The 20,842-nt window shown below is 41.3% G+C and overlaps 1 protein-coding gene and 3 non-coding genes across 4 annotated transcripts; 3 read left to right on the top strand and 1 right to left on the bottom strand.

The window, feature by feature from the left end:
- Positions 1-4,784: 4,784 nt before the first annotated feature.
- LOC115013422 (junction-mediating and -regulatory protein-like) lies at positions 4,785-19,349 on the bottom strand. The gene is given in 11 exon segments (XM_029439721.1): positions 4,785-7,215; positions 7,312-7,846; positions 7,934-8,029; positions 8,116-8,193; positions 8,424-8,593; positions 9,334-9,499; positions 9,603-9,772; positions 10,356-10,506; positions 13,855-14,028; positions 17,430-17,483; positions 17,485-19,349. Coding segments are annotated over 11 exon segments (2,673 nt in total). The 5' UTR covers positions 18,256-19,349; the 3' UTR covers positions 4,785-6,907.
- On the top strand, positions 12,288-12,359 carry trnaq-cug (transfer RNA glutamine (anticodon CUG)). Its single transcript has one exon. It is a non-coding gene; the product is annotated as a tRNA-Gln (tRNA).
- Positions 19,350-20,134: 785 nt separating the features above from the next.
- On the top strand, positions 20,135-20,206 carry trnaq-uug (transfer RNA glutamine (anticodon UUG)). Its single transcript has one exon. It is a non-coding gene; the product is annotated as a tRNA-Gln (tRNA).
- A 307-nt stretch (positions 20,207-20,513) lies between these two features.
- trnaq-cug (transfer RNA glutamine (anticodon CUG)) lies at positions 20,514-20,585 on the top strand. Its single transcript has one exon. It is a non-coding gene; the product is annotated as a tRNA-Gln (tRNA).
- Positions 20,586-20,842: the final 257 nt, after the last annotated feature.

The raw sequence follows: 20,842 nt of genomic DNA, 5'->3' as shown, positions 1-20,842 counted from the left end.
TGCTTCGACGAACTACTCGGTTTGGGTGATGGAGAAGAAGAAGAGAAAATTATCCGCTTTTTGAACGTTGTCTCTGAGGAAGACTCGCAATTATATCTTCTGTTTTTCAAAACTATAAGAGAGGAAGAAGTTGAAATCCAGGCGGTAAGTTTGCAAAGCTGTAGCCCCATTGTACGCCCCTCGTGCAGCTATTAGCATACATTCGGGTCACAGAGGCTGTATCTGAAAAGATTATATATGCTAACTTGACGGTTGAGCGGTCATTTATTTTGAATTGTGTTAGCATGAGGACACTAATACTTTAACTACATCGTTTATAGCCACAGAAAGGAGGACAGATAGAGACTCTTCAGATCCTGACTGTCCCAAAGTGGAGCAGAGATGACCTCAGGCTCAGAGGAGATATATGAAGCAAGTCCCAGCCATGTGAGATCAAACTTTAATTCCATCCCTCTTGTGGTAATTGCTTTCAAATTGTGGCTGTTTAAAAAAAATTATTTGTCGTTTGTTGATGGAGAGGGAGGAAAAAAAGTGCAACACATTTCTGGTTTTGTGTTTTCAGGGGGTCGAGGTTAAAGTTGCCTATCACATTGAGCTTCATGTGGCAGTAAACGAATACCCCTGAGAGATTTTTGAAATCCAGGGTGTTCTACTTTATGAGGAACACAAAGGATGAGAAGCCAGATCTGTATCATTACAAGCCTCTATAAAAAAAATCATCCGATATGTTGTTTTTTGTGTTTGAAATAGAGACTATTGTTGAACCACTGGATATGTCGGAGGCCAGGAAGCTGATGTCCAGTTTATTTGACATTGGCATGCATAGTGGAGACCCTCTTGTGCTGCTCAACCAGCCTGCCAAAGAGGATCTCTTCAACTTGAGAGATGAACTCATGGTATTGAATCAGGTTACACAGTGTCATATGTTTTAATAGTAAATGTTTTTATATGTGATTTATCCTTATGCTTCTTTTAGAAAACAGCAATTATCTGAGAACCTGAGACACTTTTGAAGACTTGAAGTCTGTCCTTGCACCATATCAGACATCAGGGACATGTCTCTGGATGTGGAGATGAGATACATTGATATCCAGGAGAGATACAGAACACTGGCCATGTACAAAGTGGAGGTACTGTGTGTTTATGTTCAATTGTTGCCCATTGAAAGCATAAGTTGGTTCCCTTATTTACTGACTTATGTTCTCTTTTCCATGTGTAGGTCGGAAAGGATGAACTGGAACTGCTGGACAATATTGTCCAGATGTGGAATGACCTGTTTGCAGAATCCAGACAAGTGGACCGAAGTCTGACAGATGTTAAGAAACCCGCTTCGTCTCGCTCTTCAGTGTCTTCAGCATCCCCTTCCCTATCTATGCTTCCATCATCAATGGCCACACCAGAGTTAGTATATCTTTCCCACATAAATCAATACCAGAATCTCAATCCTCCATATCACTCAGATTTAATAAGCTTGATCAAATATTTTAGGCATTTGAAGACGCCATACAGAAGGTTTGTGATAAAGTCCCCTTGTGCACACTGGAACTGGACAACAACATCCTCAAAGATCTGCCCCCCACTCCCTCCAAGTTCCACTACATCTTCAACCTGAGGGACCTGTCAAGAGTTTACAACGGACTGACCCTCACCAAACCTGACAGGTGTGATCTAGCGCTTTCACTCAGACGTTATAGTTAGACGTCTTTGTTTTCAAATGTATTTGCTTTACCTGATTTCTCTCTTTTTTGACTGTCACCCAATTTGTGCGTGTTTGGAGGAACGAATGCCTGAGAATCTTCCATGACAGACTCGTTGATGAAACTGACAAAGCTTTGGTAATAATGATCAATTAAAGAAGTAGATATTTACTGTAGATTCTCCTTTGTATTAACTGCAGGGACAAATACAATATGTAGTAGTTGTTCCTCCAACTGTAATTACAAATGTTGGCTCAAAATGTTCTGCATTCAGCTTCTAAATGTTCCCAATGTATTTTTTTTTTACCATCAGGTCCAAGGCCACATAAAGAACCTGATTGAGGAGCATTTTAAGTCAGACATGGAGGCAGTCATGAGGGACCCAATTATTTTTGGAGACTACAGGACAGCCCTCAGTGAGACTGAATCAAGGGTCTATGAGGACATACAGGACTATGACGCATCAAAAGCCCTGTTTGAGGTACTATCTAGTTATTAACTGTGTTAATCGCAAAGGGTGGTCTCAGTCTAATATTCTTTTTGGAATGCAATAGTCTAATAATACAACCAATTATTTACTGCCATATTCTGTCTTTAATTATACTGAAAGACCAGTTTGTTTTCTCGCATTCTGCAGGAAGTTCTAGAGGAATGCAATGAGAACAAGTCGAGGATGGACCTAGTGCTGTTTGATGATGCTCTGGAACATCTGACCCGAGTGCACCGTATTATTCGCATTGATCGTGGCCATGCAAACATAAGATCCATGACGGGTGGGGTGAAGGGCATTTGGTTTTGAATATTTGACTCAGTCCAATGTTAGCTTCAGTGAAGCATTGGAACAAGAAGATTTGGAATATAGTTATAAATTACACTTTCTTCCATTTTGGGAACAGCAGTCTTCTAAAGTTGCTAAATGGAAATGTAGTTCTTAACTCTTATTTCTATGTTGTAAAACATTATAGAGAAATATTTGCAAAGAAATCTCCAGCATCTAGTAATGTACTCTGCCTTCCCCAGGTGTTCGAGATAACATAAAGCAGAGGATACAGCGAGTCAAACTTCCGTGATGACCTGAAAGCACTGTACTTGAAGCTTGGCATTGAGAATAAGAAGATAGTGTTCCTCTTCACGGATGACCATGTTGCCGAGGAAGGCTTCTTGGAACTCATCAACAACATGCTCACCTCAGGTTGGATATCACTCTAACCTCCTGGTTCACACTTTGTTTATCTTAAAAGCTACAGCTGTAGTACTGATCGTGCTCTTTCTTTATAGGCATTGTTCCTGCATTGTTCCCTGATGATGAGAAGGAGTCAGTTCTGAACCAGCTTCGTGATGAGGCTCTTACGATGGGAGCAGGTCCTTCTAAGGAGAGTGTGTGGCAAAACTTTGTCAACAAGAGCGCCAACAATCTACACATTGTTTTAGGCATGTCACCAGTGGGAGACACCCTGAGGACACGCTGCAGGAACTTCCCAGGTGAAATGCGACGTCAATGCTGGGATTGTATTATAATTTCATGATTTGTTTCACTAACTGTGTTCACTTTTGTTCTCAGGACTGATGAACAACACTGTGATAGACTGGTTCCTTCCATGGCCTCCACAGGCGCTACTTGCAGTGGCTCAGTGTTTCCTCGGTGTGTAATTACACACATTTCTGTCTTTTTAATGCATTTGTTGTGTACAAAGTTCATTTTCAGGCAGCCATTTAAAGGCTTTCTTTTCTTTATTTAACTGTAATAAAACCCGTAGCTGGAATATTCTCCCTACATTTTGCAAATTTCTTTTTTAAATTTCACGTTTTGTTTTTAATTGTTTTTTTTCTACAGGTGAAAGTCCAATGATTCATGCGGCACACTGTGCAACAGTGATAGCTCATGTATGCATGGTGCACAGCTCTGTGGGGGACTACGGCAAGCTATTCCACCAGAAGCTCAGACGTTGTAACTATGTTACTCCAAAGAACTACTTGGACTTCATTAGCATCTATTCTAACCTCTTGGAGGAAAAGGACCAATATATTCTGGGTGAGAAGATGGAACTATATATATATTTAAATGCTGTGACTCTGTGTGAAGGATAGACTGATGCCACATGGCTACTGTACATTAATATGTTTGTTTTGTGAACTTGTCCTCTCCTGTTCCAGCTCAGTGCAAGCATCTAAAGGGAGGTTTGGATAAACTGAAGGAGGCCAGTGAGCAGCTGGCTGAGCTGAATGTCAAGCTAGCAGAGCAGAAGGTGGACCTCGCTGAAAACTCCACAGCTTGTGAGGTCCTGCTGAATGAGATCACCACAAACACGACAGTTGGTCAGTGAGAACCTGCATTTCTTAACTCAGGGTTATCTTAAACACAGTATATTGTTCTTCCAAAACTAAACACAGCTAGTACAAAGCACTTATTGATATTGTTCCTTTCCTAGCTGAGGACAAAAAGACTCAGTTCTGCTCTTCAATCTCTTTGGACAAAGTGATAACTGTGGACAAGAAAGAAGCTGGCGGAGGCTTTGCCGGCATTAGAGGCGGCTCGCATCGCCCTGCAAGCCTGCAAACCAAAACAATCTGATATCGCAGAGATCCGGTAAATTTGTTAATACTAGTCTTTTCTTTGTTTGATATTGTAATCATCAGGTATTTCAGAAACTAAAGTTGGCTCATAAGACATCTGAGAACATTGATAAACTCAGAGACGGTTATCCACCTGCTGCAAAGCGCGGCGCTATCCTGTTTTTCGTACTGACAGAAATGTCTCTGGTGAACAGCATGTACCAGTGTTCTCCAGCCTCCTACCTCAAAGTGTTTGACTTTTCACTGCGCAGATCTCTGCCTAACTCCATCCTGCTCCGAAGACTGAAAAACATCATGAACACTCTGACATACAGTGTTTACAACTATGGCTGCACAGGTCAATAATAAATATTGAATAATGGAATGGATGAAAAAGGATTTTTAAAAGCACAGTATGTATGATATTATAACCTGAACTCACTACAGAACTCATGTAGGTCTGTTTGAGAGACACAAGCTGCTCTTTTCCTTCAACATGACCATCAAGATTGAACAGGCAGAAGAGAGGTCACCTCAGGAGGAGTTGGAGTTCTTTATTAAGGGTGAGATATCCAGAGTTGAACTCCTCTAAAATGTTTAAGTAGATTACAGTGATCACAAACTCAGACACATGTGTATGCACACAATGTTTAAAGCAAATGTTCTTGTTTTTCCACCTCATGTGTAAAGGTAATCTATCCCTGGAAAAGAGCTCCCGCAAAAAGCCTTGTGACTGGCTTGCAGACCAAGATGTATAATGCAACACATACTTCTTTCTACATTAGTGCCTGCCTCATGATTAATCCGTGAATGGCTCTCAATACAAAAGCAAGAGAAAAAGCACAAATCTTTGCATCAAAGCGGTTTGAGACATGCATGCTGATGCTGTTTCAGACTCAGAGCTCAGTCCATGAACTCACATCTTTTTGCTTCATGTTAATGTTAGCATGAATTCCTCTGCTGCTAAGCATCACACTGGTCCTCTCATACTATCCTTCCATCACACCTCTGTAGGTCCACAGTGTTGTTCAGTGCTTTAAAACTTACTCATCTACTACAGTTATAATGTTTCGCCAGTGATTCAAAAACAAGTTGTTACTGTACAGATAAAGTGATTCAGAATGTGTACTATATATCACGAAAGTGCTGAAAACATTTATAAAAAGAAGACTTATGAGTAGAGGCTGTGGAATCACTTTGATACTAAAATGTTTCTGCACATGTTGGCTGTGAGTTCAGTGTGTGAGTCTGTGCGTGCATGAGCAGGTTTTCCCTTCCAGCACTGTGAGTAACAGGCCTCCTACTGTGTGCTTCTGCCCACTGAGTGCAGAGAAAAGAAATTAAAAAAGATGCAATAGAGGAGAGGAGAGAAAGTGAATAAGATGTCAGGCAAAACCACATCCATCACAACTGCCTGCTCCACAGCCCACAGAGACTCCCTGCGGCGCTGAGAGAATCTAGCCTCCCACAAACCATCCATCATTCAAACAAGCACGAACGGTTTCACAGCTCTGCCGTGACTATCCCACATATAAAGTTTGGGAACCACCAACAACGTCAGCCATCACTTTACAAAGATGACTGACACTGTCCATGACCTCCACCCTGCTAAAGAAACTGCAGTTCTGCAGGTGACCCTTTGTCTAATCCTTTCCCACTCTCGATGACCAACTTCTGTTCAGAGATGTTGAGAGTTTTGGATCCTAATGATAAACCTACTGTGACTCTCCATACCTCCCACCGGCCTGGCCATATGCTGCGGTCGAACAGATGGGTCGATATATATTCCCTCACCCAGAGAGGATGCTGAGAATTGGGGGTAGTGAAGGACGGAAGAGGACAAGAGCGGGGGAGGGGCATGGTGCGACAGACTAAAGGATTTATGGTCTTTGTGCAGTGTCAGATTAGACAAGCACAGTCCTCATACTGTCAGACTCTAACACACCCACATGTGACAGGAAAAAACCCAGCTGAGCAGCAATCAGCAGTGTGGTTCAGTCATAATACACTGGTGGAGTAAAAATAGAAGTGGTGGTGTAATGGTTTACACTCTGGACAGTAAATCCAGTTCAACTCTCAGTGGGATCTTCTTTTTGTCTTTCAATCTCCCACATTACCCAAAATGATCAACCATACCATTACATATTTGTGTTACAGTTTCTCATTTCTAATGTGTTAGGGTGATCACACACCTCACAGCACTGTGAGGTTTTCAGTTTCACATATAACTGTCATTGCGGTGTTTTGGTGTAAAATGTGTTATGTGCTGTTTCTGAAAGTTAATGTATCCACAAAAGGCCAGTGCAGAGCTACAACATTACTATTTGATTACAGGAACAAAACCATAATAACATACAGTAGAAATCAACACACAAATGTCCTTTATGGTGGCAAATGTTGTGTGAAAAACAAATGAACAGATAGACCAGAGACTTTGGGAGCGTTTGGTGATATTCGATATGACTCAGGCCCCGGCATAGTCACTAGGTAGGTACATGTGTGACTGGGCTGTGTGTGCATGAGTGTGAGTGAATGAGTAACTGTAAATAGGTGTACAGTACAACGCAGCACTACAGTGCAGTACAGTACAGTTCGTGCAGTGTCAGAAGGTGCAGGCATCTGTGTGCTTATTATTCGTTGCGCCTCAGCCTTGAATCCTAGCTTTCCCAGTCATTGCTGGACAGCCCGTCGTCATCTGAGTCAGAGTCAGGTGAGGCCTCTTTTATGCGGCGCAGCGCCTCATGGATGCTCCTGGTCAGGGGGTCGGTCGAGACCGGGAGCTCTCCCTGGTCCTTTCTCTCTTTCCTGGGGACGCGTCTCAGTTTGACCCCCTTGCGAATCTGAACCAGGATGCTGTTGGGGTCATCGTCACCCGTGGAAGAAGGCAGAGACCGCTGGTCGACCTTCCTCAGGTGGAAGCTGCCTCTCTTAAGGGAGGCTAGCACCTCGTCCATGGGCGAGCTCTCTGCGTACAAGAAGAGAAGAGGGAGAAGAAATGTGATTGTCTACTGTAACTTGCTAATCTAATAGAGCCAACTATGTTACTAAATGGTTCCAGTACCTCTTCTGCTGTGGGAGTCAAACTCTGGAGTCTTCCTCAGCTTTTTCCGGGCGCTCAACAGTTGGCTGCTGTCAAAGAAGCGAGGGATGAATGGACCGAGTGGGGAGCGGTGAAGCTCCTCTGCTGCATTCTTCCCCTCAACCTTCTGCCCATGCCAACCTGGGCTCCCGGTAGGTGACAACTCCTCCTTTATTGGAGGGGGAGGTGGAGGGGGAGGTGGAGGAGGAGAGGACATGGGGGATGCCAGTAGTGAGGACAGGGAGCAGGGAGAGCAGGAGGAGTCAGCAGGAATGGGCACAGGCAGAGGAGGAAGGGATGCTGTGAGGGCCGTGACGGGCTGAGTGGTGAGGGTGGAGCTGGGGTCCGTCTGCACACTCGTACTGAGACACAGCGGGTGGCCCTGCGCCTGGACACAGACAGAACCCACACGCTCCTCCCTCTCACTCACGCTACTCATTTCCATGACCCTTCCTCTTCTTCTGGGGTGGGCCACGCGTAGTCGAATGGACTTCAGAATCACCTGACCTGGGTTCCGCTAGAAAAAGTCACAGTGAGAGACGGAAGATGATCAGTAAGAAGAAGAAAAATGTTGAGCTATTTACATTAATAGGAGGGTACATACCTGCTTAAAAGTGCGTAGTCTGTCCAGAGTTCTATGCCTCTCCTGACTAACTCTGCTGTTCTTCTTCTCCTCATCTTCCTCTTCTTCATTTCTCAGCTGAAAAATGTAACAGTTTAGAGGAGAAGAGAGTTACTGACAAGTCTTTACAGCTATTCAGTCACATCATTATCAAAAACATCTACCTGTAAGACCTGGTGGGAGTCCTTGTGGATGGTTTGACATTTCAGCTGATTCTGAGTGTGGTTGGATACACAGATCTCCTAAAGAAACGTGGGAGAGAAACATTAACAAACTGATCCGCACGGCATCATAAATACTGTCAATTCCAATTCCAATGCATATTTGTATTAGCTGTTTCTTGATATATGTTTCTGGTATAGCAGAAGAGCAAAAATGCAAATGACAAACTCTATTCTAAATATTGAATAGTATGCCCAAAAAACACTTGAGGAATAAAAAACAAGTGTGGCTGTGAGTAAGGTGTACTCACCCTTTTGTTCCTCAGATAGGAGCGCTTGGCAGTGATGCGCCCCCTTCTTGCCTCCAGCTGTCGAGCGCTGACCTGAAGTCTGCGCAGCTCTTCCCTCTCTACCGTATCATCCCCTTTTATATCATCTGCACTTTCAAAGGTGTCATAGTACACCACCTCATCTTGACGCTCTGAAAACACGTACATAAATATATAGACTTGTGTGGATTCTCAGGTGAAGTTCGTTCATGTGTTTGACAGACACTACACACCAATATGCAGAGTATTTATCTATATTATTGTTGTTAATGCACAGCCAAAAGTACAGAATAGTTTGTGAAATGTAGTGTCTTGACATGACTCTTTTAGAAATGAGATAATATTAATTTCTCTATGAGCTTCTCTAAAAAATAGTATATTTTCATGAAATGCCCACAGCGACTTTATCTTTCAACGAAACTTAGTGGCATCTGTGTCAGTCAAGCAAAATGGTTGGCAAACCCCAAAAGCCCTTGACTCAACCTTTTACAGAAAGGATGAGGAAGACAGTGAGGAGTTTCCCGGCAGATAGTTCCCATCCTCTCTTCAGCCAGTTTGAGCTCTTGAGCTCCAGGAGGAGCTACAGAGTCCCTCTGGCAGCTAAAAGTGTGTTTAAGAAGTCCTTTATCCCGAGTGCCATCAATATTCTTAACTCAACAAAGTGACTGAGTAGATCTAAGGACACAGACATAAACTGTTTTAATGTGTAATATGACTTTACTAACTGCTTGTCTGTTTTTTATGCTGTTTCTTGTGTTTGATGAGCCAAAGACAAGTTTCCACCCTGGTGGACAATAAAGATTTAGTGTATTGTATTGTATAATGCATGTCAAGATACTTATCCTGCAAGCAAAATGTGTCCAAGAGTAGCAAGTAAATTCAGCCAAAATACCGGAAATTTGTCTGCAAATGCTGTCTAGTTGAGCGGTGAGGAGCAGCTCTTCACACTGTAGTATCTCAGCCTGGATGTCGTACAGTTGGAGCTGGCGCTCGTAGTACTGTGTCTCCATGTAGTCTAAGAGGGCCATGGCATCTTCACAGTTACACAGACTCTGCATCTGAGCGGACGGGACAAAAAAACTCAAATAAATAAACTGTTTGTGTTTGTTCATGTTTGTGCATATGTGCTTTGCAAGGTGTTATTGAGTGTTGCTACCACACCTCCTCTCGAAGTGTGTGTTTCCTCTGCTCCAGGCAGATCTCCCTGGCTCTCTGGAGCTGCAGAGTTTCCTTTGCGACAGAGTAGCGCAGTCTCTCCATGCGCTCCACTGCCGCTGTCCATGAGGATTTACCAAACTTACGCTGGTCCACCTTCATACGCTCATACACCCCTACACACACACACACACACACAGTGTAATGACACCGCCACACATTTAAAAGTTCTCACATGAAAGTGAGTCACCAACACAATCGAGTAACTTCCTCCTCAGAGTGGGCATTTCACCCACGCTTTCTTTTCTTTTAATGTGAAGTCTCACAGGAGTTAAGGCTTATTACAATAATGTAGAGGGAGACATCTATTGGCCACATTTGCACATTACAACTTATTTTATTCCAGTTTGCTGTTGACGCCATTCACTTATCTGAGTTTTGATCTAATAAGTGTCAGATAATAAAAGGACCAATCAGTAGTGGAGAAATCACTGGGATAAGCAGGGGCACATAGTGGTGTAACGCTGCACAGAGACAGAGCTGTTTGATCAATAGGTTGTCCTTGTTTCTTCCTGTCCCTGTCACACCATGGCTGTCTGCACTGCCTCATTAATACCAAATCACATTAGCCCTGGCATTCAAAGCCACACACAAGTCAATAGCAGACAACTGTGTGTGTGCTATGTGTGATTATTCAAAGTCATTCCTCTGCTGCTTTATTGACTTGACATTGGCAGTGACAGTGATGGCATACTGTACCTTTCTGGGCTCTGGCAGTGATCTCAAAGTATTTTATTGTAAACTCCTGGATGTTGAGGACTGCCTCCTGAGCTTTTTTCTGCCAGTCAGAGTCCTCCTTTTTTAGAGCTTCAATCCGCCTTGGGCCCAAGTAATCATTCTCCATGGAAATCTGTCGAAAGAGAGGATGAACATATTTTTGTCAGCAAGGTCCAAATAAATATATTGTATAGAAACTACATTTCTTTTGTAATGGATCTGGAGATCATGTTAAACAAATGGTTTCATCTGAGGTGATACAGTATAGCCAATGCAGTCTCACCAACACCGGACAGTTCATTACATTCATTCATACATACATTACAGTGCATACCCAACAGAAACACGGCTTTATTTGAGATTCAGAGGTGGTTGGAACCCCAAATGTCACATATTGCTGCCACAAAGTGGCATAGGTACATGGGCATAACAAAAAAAGAGACAAAACAGTGATATAAATGTTTTCTTTTATTATACCTAGGAGTCATTAGGTGGTGGTTTACAGGACAGTACAGTTAACCTCCCCTACACCTTTTGTAGAGAAATATTGTCCGTCTTAAATGACAGCGTGCTATGAGAAACAGGATAAATTAGAAATGCACATTCTATCTTAATGGTGTCAGCAGAGAACGCAGGCCTGGAGAGGGAGCCACACTCCCACACATGGAAGCACTGACATTATGCAGTATTTGTTTTACCATGTGCCTATTCAAACACACATGCATACAGCTGAACAAACACAATGTTTTCATAAAAACCCAGTGTCAACCATCAAAATCTTCACTGATAAGCGCTAGAACTAAAATCAGATAAATGAACCACCAGATGTCCCAGAGGAAAACAAAAGGTGGCTGTGCAGCATAAAGAAGGAAAGTGCGCAGCAAAGGTTACAGAGCTGCATCTCTGTCTGACCCTAAGTAGCCTTGCTGCACCTCAAACTGCAATACTCAGCAGTGCACCAGTATCGTTTAACACTGCAATTTCCTGCTGTCTGGTTGCACTGCTCAGTCATTTGATGTAGATTTTTTCTGCAATGTTATACATAGTGTAATTTTAGACCTGTTTGCTCTGCATACGATGATTTGTTAATCTTAGTGAGCAACCTTTTATATGAAAACCTACCATGTAAATACTTTAAAACACTTTATAACAACTATTTATAAGTCGCTTTGGACAAAAAGCTAAATTAACTGTAATGTAATGTAATATGCTGTAGGGCCTTGTTTTGCCCTTGTGAATGCACAAGATTAGCAGTTACATTGAGACTCAGAAACTAGGCTGATACTATACATTTATAAGTTTGGGACTCGTGATTATTCTCGAATATGTTCAAAATTAATATTATTTTCTTTGTTAATCTTATAGTTTGTTCTCAACATTTCATCGTGTTGTCTGACAGAGCAGAATCATCTTTCTTTCCTTGTATTCAATGACCATCTAAATTTGTCAATTGAAAATCAGAATGTTTTCCAGCTCACACAATACATATATGTATATATGTATATATATATATATATATATATATATATATATATATATATATATATATATATATATATATATATATATATATATATATTATATATATATATATATATTTATATATATATATATATATAACACACCGATTTACAGCGAGAAAAAACCCAGAAACATCACACAGCATAAACACACATAAACACTTTGTAGCTCCAAATGTCAAAGACAGAAATAATGACAAATTATGTAGAATTTAAAAGACAAAAATGAAAAAGTGACCAGAAAAAGACATTTACACCCACAACAACAGTACATTCAGATGAAGAAGAGCTACAGAAAGCCATGCTGTGCCGAAACTACAGACTGCAGGCTATAAATAAACCCGGAAGTACAGTTCATTCAGTTTTCCCTCCCCCCCTCCCTGAGCTTGTATGTGGTGCCATGGTGTAATGGTTAGCACTCTGGACTCTGAATCCAGCGATCCGAGTTCAAATCTCGGTGGGACCTAAATGTTTTTCAATATATAAGTTTTTCAACTACTCTGTGATCCTTTCTGTCAAAGCCTTGGCGATATATCCTCTATACCAGGGGTCACAAACAGGTGGACCGCGGTCCGGACCTATAATCTATACATTTTTAAGAGGTTTTCAATTTTGACGGGGCGCTTCTATTTTAACCGGCGCAGCTTCACTCCGCTGTGTTTCGCGAAGGGCGGGGCTTCGCACCCGAGACGCACACACCTACAGTCAGAAACAGAGCGGAGGAAACGAGAGGAGAGAACTACAAAATCACGCTACGCACCACTCTGTTGTTATATATATTTCACTCATCTTAATAAAGAATACACACATTCCTGTCTTCAGCAGACACTGACGGTGTCTCACCTCTCCAGAAAAACTAGAATTGAGAATACTTTTTTCAGCCACACCACTCCATCTTTCCATTTCTGCTGCATGCCTGCTGATCCCAGTGTATCAGCATCATCATGTAACTGCAGTAAACCTATAGGACCACACACACCATGACTTATTCATGTCTCTGTGACACTGCAGGAAATTGGAGATACACTGGGCTCCTTTCAATGTCACTCAACCCCCAACTGCCACATCCCAAGTGTTTCAGATACTGTGGAAAAGGACAACACTGACAGGAAGGTGTTCCCACCAAAGGTTGGGAGATGCTGTGTATATGTGTCTGTTTGTTTCTTTATGGATCGATGTTATGTAGTAATATGATACTGAAGTCTTTTTTTTCTACTGATGTGAGTCATTGAGCTAAATATAAATGTGCTACCAGCACTGCAATAATTATGTCCACCCTTCCACCATTTATCCAGCCTCCATCTTCTCTTTGCAATTACATACATCTCACATACTATTAAAAGTGAAACATGCACACACACACACACACACACACACACACACACACACACACACACACACACACACACACACACACACACACACACGCACAGACACACAACAGACTTTATTTTTGGAGGCATGAGAATGTCCTGTGACTATCCATTGTGTTTTATGACACACGTTACATGACAGTGACTGAATTTAGGCACATCTGGATTGTAGCCAGCTTCCCACATGTTAGTTAATCATAGAATCTGAATAACTCCTGGAAAGAAAATCTAATTATAGGGTCAAACGACCAGAAACAACAAAAAGATCACAATTGAAATCAGTGTGTGTGTGTGTGTGTGTGTGTGTGTGTGTGTGTGTGTGTGTAGTGTAGTAGTGTAGTAGTGTAGTAGTGTAGTATGGTGTACTTGTCAGTGGATAACTATGACTCAAACATTTGAGGAGACTTGCTAAAAGAGGTTTTGGCAAATGGCTGGGTCGACAGATTTGGGCCCAAACCCTGTAAGAACCTAATTTTAATGAGACAAATCCGACCCCCAAAAAAATATGAAGGACGCCTCGCCATCTTCTGGTGAGCTACCTCTTAATGTGCACACATACTGCAAACTTTAACTGGTGCAAAATGTTACCTTGATCTGCTGTCTGCGTAGCATTGCGAGTTCCCTCATGTCTCTGAAGGGCTGCAGCAGGTACTGGTACAGCTGTGTGGAGGCCTCCAGCAGTCCTCCATATGCCTCATCTTCCTCCTGATAAAGCTTCAACAGCTCCACCATACTGTCCATGGTCTTGTGCTTCTCCAGCAGCTGCATCACATGCACACACAGGAGGTTTATTTGTATCAGTGTCAACATATAAACAACTTCAGAATCGAAACAGCTAAACATGTATAGCCCCTTTTGAAATCTCTGTATGGCCTTGTTAATAAGGCATTTGCAGTATCCATATCACATTGTGTGAAAAGGGGCTTCTAAAGAGGTCCAAACAAACAAACAAAAACAAAAAAACATTAAGACAGTTGGGAGGCCCTTGATTGAAAAAGAAAATGATATATTTATTCCAGTGTCTGTTATGCACAGATCAGAAAAAGTGCACATTGAGCACATATACTATAAGTGGCTGTAATGTAGATTATTTCCAATTGCCTGTTATCTGTATAATCAATTAACCCATCACACGCATACAAAGGACAGAAGAACATACTTGAATACATGTTTCAGTGTCATTGAGCAGTGAACAGAAACGTGCACCTCACTGTGAGGATACTTTGTGTAACGTTAAGTAATAGGAGCACTGCACAGACCATGGCCGAGCAAGTAGAGGCCTTTCTGCTGCTGCTGGGAATAAGATCAATACACACACATTTTTGCCAGACTGAATCCTGCAGGCTACCAGCAACCACTGAAATAGCCATTAACTCATCCCTCAAATGGAGTGGGAGGATCAATAGGCCAGTGTGTGTGTGTGTGTGTGTGTGTGTGTGTGTGTGTGTGTGTGTGTGTGTGTGTGTATAAGATTCTACCACACTACACACTGTGTCTGTGTTTGAATGGACTACTGAACAGAGTATTTGCCATGATAAAGAGCTGAATAAGATCAGCAGCTCTTCCTCCATCATCAGGATGAATAAACCTACACGCAAACTGGAAATCCCAAACAGTGATGGACATTTAGTGAAACAAGCAAAGCAGATTACTTTGGGCTGGTTGTGTAAACATGCCATGAAACTGATGGCTCTGCTGTTTGTTTTTTTCGCTCAGAAAGGACAGTAAGGCAAAGCTTCCGGTTTTCTGTCTTTGTTTATTTTGAGTGTGTGTGTGTGTGTTTCTCTGAGGGAGTGGGTGTGGGACTGACTGGGTGGACTGACATGCGGGTGATTTGTCTATGCTTCTCACAGCCTCTTTTTGCTGCAAAAAGCAAAGCAGAGCGGAAACGCCTTGGCTAGAAGTCAACACAGTGTAGATGTAGTCTCTTGACTCTTTCTTACTTTTGCAAAGACAGTTACTGTACTACTGGAGTCATGAACAGTGTAAGCTTAAAATCAAGTAAATATGTTTACTTTACTTCCTTTTTTAAAATATATTTGTCATTTAAAAAAATAAATATAAGATTTTTTTATTAGTTTTTTTAATCGCAAGTATTCAAAATAAATTATTTTATTTATATAATTGTATAAATAATAATTACATAGGTATGCATATCCTATCAATCACATAAATATTATATTTTTAATTAATTTTGCAGCATTCACAATGAATATGTGTGTATTAGTGAATTAATTAAACTAAAATGGTATTATCTTTGTCAATACTGCATACATTTGAAATATATATTGTTACAGGTAACAGCTAAAGTTGATGCACTATCCACTATGAGGGTCAGGACTAACACTGGGATGCCAGTAATGGCACTCGTCCATTGATGCTCTTCCTTTACCTGCTCTCTCAGAGGACGTCTTGCAATCTCTGGCTCCATAAGTCAAGGTTGCATTAATCTAACCCCATTGATTAGTAGCACATTGTGAGTGCCATTGAGTATAAATATAATGTCTGTTAATCAATTACGAGCTGTTGCTGATGTGTAAAAGGAGCAGGCCTGGAGTGTGTATGGTGTCTGGTTTATGTCTTCCACAGTTTTCAATTAAGAATATTAGAGTAATAACAAATATATATATTCATGAACAGGTTAATTGTAAACAAGTGATTAAAAGTGTGTGATTGAAGTTTTTGTCAAAAGAAACAAAGACACAGGACTATACAGTTTATACCAATCATTCTGAATGAGTAGATAACCGTGTACTTTGCAATTTAGGAACTACTGTTTCATGTACAGGGGCAATGGTTTCTGGTGTGTTTTAATTAATTTAATTACAAAACATAGACCTACTAATTGATTAACATATCATTTCCATTTTGTCCCTCCGCACAGTGAGGAGGGAGAGGAGCCAGAAGCCAACAGTCATGAGTCTGCAGATGTCAAGACCGTAACCAAATGACCGACTGCAATCCAGGGTAAACACAGGGTGTGTGTGTGTGTGTGTGTGTGTGTGTGTGTGTGTGTGTGTGTGTGTGTGTGTGTGTGTGTGTGTGTGTGTGTGAGTGAGTGTGTGGTGGTCTTTTCAGCTGTGTAAGCAGCAGACAGCAGCCATGCTGAGAGTATAATGTTCCAGAGGACTTACTTACAAGTCCTCTTTTTACAACATCATTTGTATAAATGCTTCGTGTTTTCCTTCTCTTACTAAATACCAGTAAGATTGGTATTTCCATTGTATTCTCAGGATACTTCTTTCATAAGAATGAAAGAATAATTGAAGCACTTGCCCTGTCAGCTGTCTCATCAGTGTGCAAGTGTTAAAGGGCATGGCTGTTTATTTGTCTCGCCTACGCTTATCGAGGTTAGATCGTGGTATGCCTTGTTTCACACTGTGACCTGTTTTTCTCACAGACCTAAAACAATGTTCATGCACATTAGCTTTTATTGTTTGGTTTACCTCATGGAAGTCCAGATGCCGATCCTACTTTAGATGGCTCACATATCAAAAAGTGAAAGTAAACCAAGGCCACTGAAACCTCCACGCAGTTTGCTGACTGGACAGCCACTAATGTGTATAATTGATTGTGTGATCTACTGGATGGTCTACACATCTACACTCAGTTTACCAGAGGTATTGTGTGAAGAAACAATATTTTAAGATTAATCCTCCTGTTAAAATGTCCCAATTAAGAAAATATATAGTAAGAATAAGGAAACAATGACTGTCCAGCTTACTTTTAAAATAAGTCCTTTGTATTTGTTGGCAGTCTGAAAAGCATTTCTTGACACAGTGCAGCACTCACTATTTTCTTCTTCATAAGCAAATATATTATTGATGCTAAAGTATACTTCCTTTGTGGTTGCTAGATGTATGAAGATCATCGACACAGTATCATACTTCACCCCTTTAGTGTTTGATGCATTGCTTTTGACTCAATTGGATGCAATATATTAAGTATATCTATTAAATACCTGTCTACCTCAGATTAATAGCTCATGCATCACTCTTCCTCACTACCATAATGGTATTGCACAGCCTCAAGCAGAAAGACTGTGTTCTCACAGTTGTCCAGATGTGTTATTGTGAGTTACAGATGCTATGTTATGCTATGACTATGTTAATACAAAGCTGATAAAGTCATAGAGACAGTGGAAGGATCACAAAAACTCTCACCTCTTGCAGATGTGCTGCTGCCCGGCTCAGCGCCTCTTCGTACCCGGACTGCCTGCAGCTCGCTCAGGCTCTCATAGTACTCATATGGGTCGTCTTTTTCCGTAAACAGAACCTGCGAAAGGATCTTCCATCCACATGTATCGAGCGCGTGGCATAGGTACATCTGTAAACTGTGGCAAAGCTCATCCATTTCGGTCTCAGGTACTTCCGCCAGGCCGAACATCACTGTCCACATCCCGGCGGGTTCCTCCGGAAACACCGGGAGGCAGGGCTCCAGGTCCGAGTTCACCGAGCACAGCTGCTGGTGGGTTGACCGGAGGTCCTGGAAGGAGAAAAGTCCGGCCCAGCTGCAGTCCTCCCTGCTCAGACAGTCCAGCTCTTCCAGGTCCAAGCTGTCCAGTGAGGGAGACAGTTGGTCCCCTCTGAGTGATTTTAACAGTTCAGTATCGTGACTAACAGAAGAGGCTGCAGACACCATCATTTGAATTTTGACAGGACTTGGTTTTGTTGCAATGATGGTTTTAGGGCTGCTGCTTTTAACCATTGCGTCATGGGCTCCTTTGCTAGGGCTCCTAGATACTTTATCTCTGACGGGACTTTCGGGCCATTTTGTTTTGTCCCCATCCTGTCCGGTTGTCTCGACCGGTGCATCCCTACCAAAGCTTCTCCTCTGCACCGTCCTGTTGTGACACGTAATGGCAAATTTATCCTCCACTTCATTCCAGGCAACGATAAAAACAAATTTATGCCTTTCCTTCTCCTCAAACGCATTCGGGCGAACGGCTACCCACCCCGACTCCAAATTATCCTCCATTGTGAAGGACATGTCTGCAAAGTGATGGGACACAAATAACAACACTGCTCGCGCCAACAAAACCTACGTTGGCACTGTTCTGGAGTGGGATGCAGCGTTGTAAAGCTGGTTTTGTGACGTTGTTAAAACAGTGTTTTTACCAAACACTTTGCTCTGCGAGGATATTTTTCCTGTAGGGCTATCCTCCTTCGCTCAAGCGGATGAATTTGGAGCAGTGCGGTGTCATTTCCCATCTCTGGCCCACCTGCTTTAAAACTCAAATGTCTGGCTGCTTATCTCAACCTCCTGCAAAAGTGAGCTGTATCATAAGCTGTGCGACCACACAAGACCCGACTCTGACACATAACATGCAGCCGTGTGTTTACCGTCAGCTGTGTCCCGTTATTCTCGATCTCTCGGCTCCAGACCTCCTTTCTCATCACAAAGTAGGATACCAGCCGGATCCAAAAACAACAGCGTACATGATTCAAATACAACAGACGAAGGCCATGAATAAGTGTGCACAAGGCATTGTCTTCAGAAAGGTTAGCGTCGTCTCCAAACTCATAACATCACATTGTTTTCTTCATCGCTCGCCAAACAACACCACATACGCAAAATAATAACGTCGGCTTCAATGTGCTGTAAGAATTATCGGAATTTCCACGGAGTCCGCTATAAAGACCAACCAAATATGTGTTTCTTTTGCTATTAACTGTATTGAAGAGTATCCCTTTAGAAAGCCGTATTATTACTGGTAAAACTGGAAAGTAAATCACAGTTTAGCTGCAGTCAGTGTTGCGATATACTCGATATACTGCTAAGAGCAGATAGAGCTTGTGAGTCCGAGGAGCATTTAAAGGCAACCTTAGTATCTCAGTTTGAGAAGGGCACGTAGGGACGTGCTGACGTTTTTTAGGTTGAGCACTGTGTGATGCTTTGCAGAGTAGCTGCATCATCTGTTTTGGAAAAGTACACATACCCGTAAACTGTGGCAAGGTATTTGTACATTTGTCTTGGATAATGTTTTCAAGAATGAGATTAAACCTGATATTTAGACAATGACTTTAGTAAAATGCAAAAACATTTTTAAAACTGTGAGACTGTGCTCCAAATGTAATGTTTTCACTTATGTGACTTTATTTAAATTTAAATTGACCCCTGGCATGTTTTGTGTTACTTTTTTTTTATTCAGCATTACTGTTTATTTCTACTACTGATTGAAAAAGTGAAAACATGCATATTGCATGTTAAACTTTCAGAAAATAATCATTAAGAAAATTCACAAATAAATAGCTGAATTATTATAATACATATTTCAACAATATTTTTGCACCACATGCAACAATATTAGTTTTTTAAATGACTGATTTAGGTATCAAGTGACATAGTATCATTACTTTAACGTGATGGCGTTAGTTCATGTGCTTTCAGCTCATACAATAATTATTCTAGACAAATTCTAGAATAATTCTAGAGAAATACTGCACAAAATGTGGCATTTAAACTGTAAAGCATCCACAGAAATAAGCCTCAAGCCATGTGTTGCCTCAGTTACGTGTGGGAGAGAGCTGTTAAGTTTTCATTGTTTACACATATTGACTGTTTCAGAGGACAGGAATGGAAAAATAGCATTCCCTTTAATGGTCACATCCTTGCAATGGAGTCAATCCCTCACCAGGGTTCATCACTTCTAATGCTAAGAATAATGCTCAATGGGTTTTGTACAGTCTGGTTCCAACAAAGTTAGATACACATTTGATTATCCCCAATGCTATGTGTTTGCATTTTTACAGTAAAAAGACTCGTAGTGTAATAAACTCATGAAAATGTTTATAATCAAGGACAGAATTCATCTTATCATGTAATTGAGTTGAGAATTGGATATTAAAAACACACTGTTCTATACTGTGGTTCCATGGTGTAATGGTTAGCACTTTGGACTTTGAATCCAGCGATCCGAGTTCAAATCTCGGTGGAACCTTGTGATTTTAATTTAGTGGTAAACAGTCAATAAAATAATGTAAGTACAACGGCAAAATTAATGCTTCCCAATAAATAGCCAATGATCGAAATACATTAATTAGCATACTGTGACAATTTATGTTACTCATGTTTGACCAAATAATATAACAATCCAAGAAAATGTTTAGTATAAAATAGCATAAATTAGTTAACAGAGAACTTCTAACTCAGCCATACTTTTACGGCCGTACTATTTATCTGGAAATACAAAATACAAGCTCTGGCTGAAGTGGTGAGATCGGTTTTGCCATGACCGTCAGATATGTGGTGCCATGGTGTAATGGTTAGCACTCTGGACTCTGAATCCAGCGATCCGAGTTCAAATCTCGGTGGGACCTATATTATTTATGACTTCAGGGCAAAACTAAACTAAACTAAACTTTATCAACATTAAATCTTCAGGCAACACAACAAAAGTTATGTGTGCATTTAACAGCGTTTGTTTCTTTTTTCAAATCAATACGTAATTTGCAAATGTATTAACAGCTCAACACCATCAAGTGGTCCTCACAGGGTGGTGGTATGAGAGTGAGGAAGGAGTACAATAAATAAACTGTGTTACTTTCATTAAGTTACTATGGCTGAATAAGGATAC

The sequence above is a fragment of the Cottoperca gobio genome, chromosome 9, assembly GCF_900634415.1.
Source record: "Cottoperca gobio chromosome 9, fCotGob3.1, whole genome shotgun sequence".
NCBI classification, from domain to species: Eukaryota; Metazoa; Chordata; class Actinopteri; order Perciformes; family Bovichtidae; genus Cottoperca; species Cottoperca gobio.
Note: the sequence above shows the minus strand (reverse complement) of the source record. Positions and strands in the feature narration are given on the sequence as shown.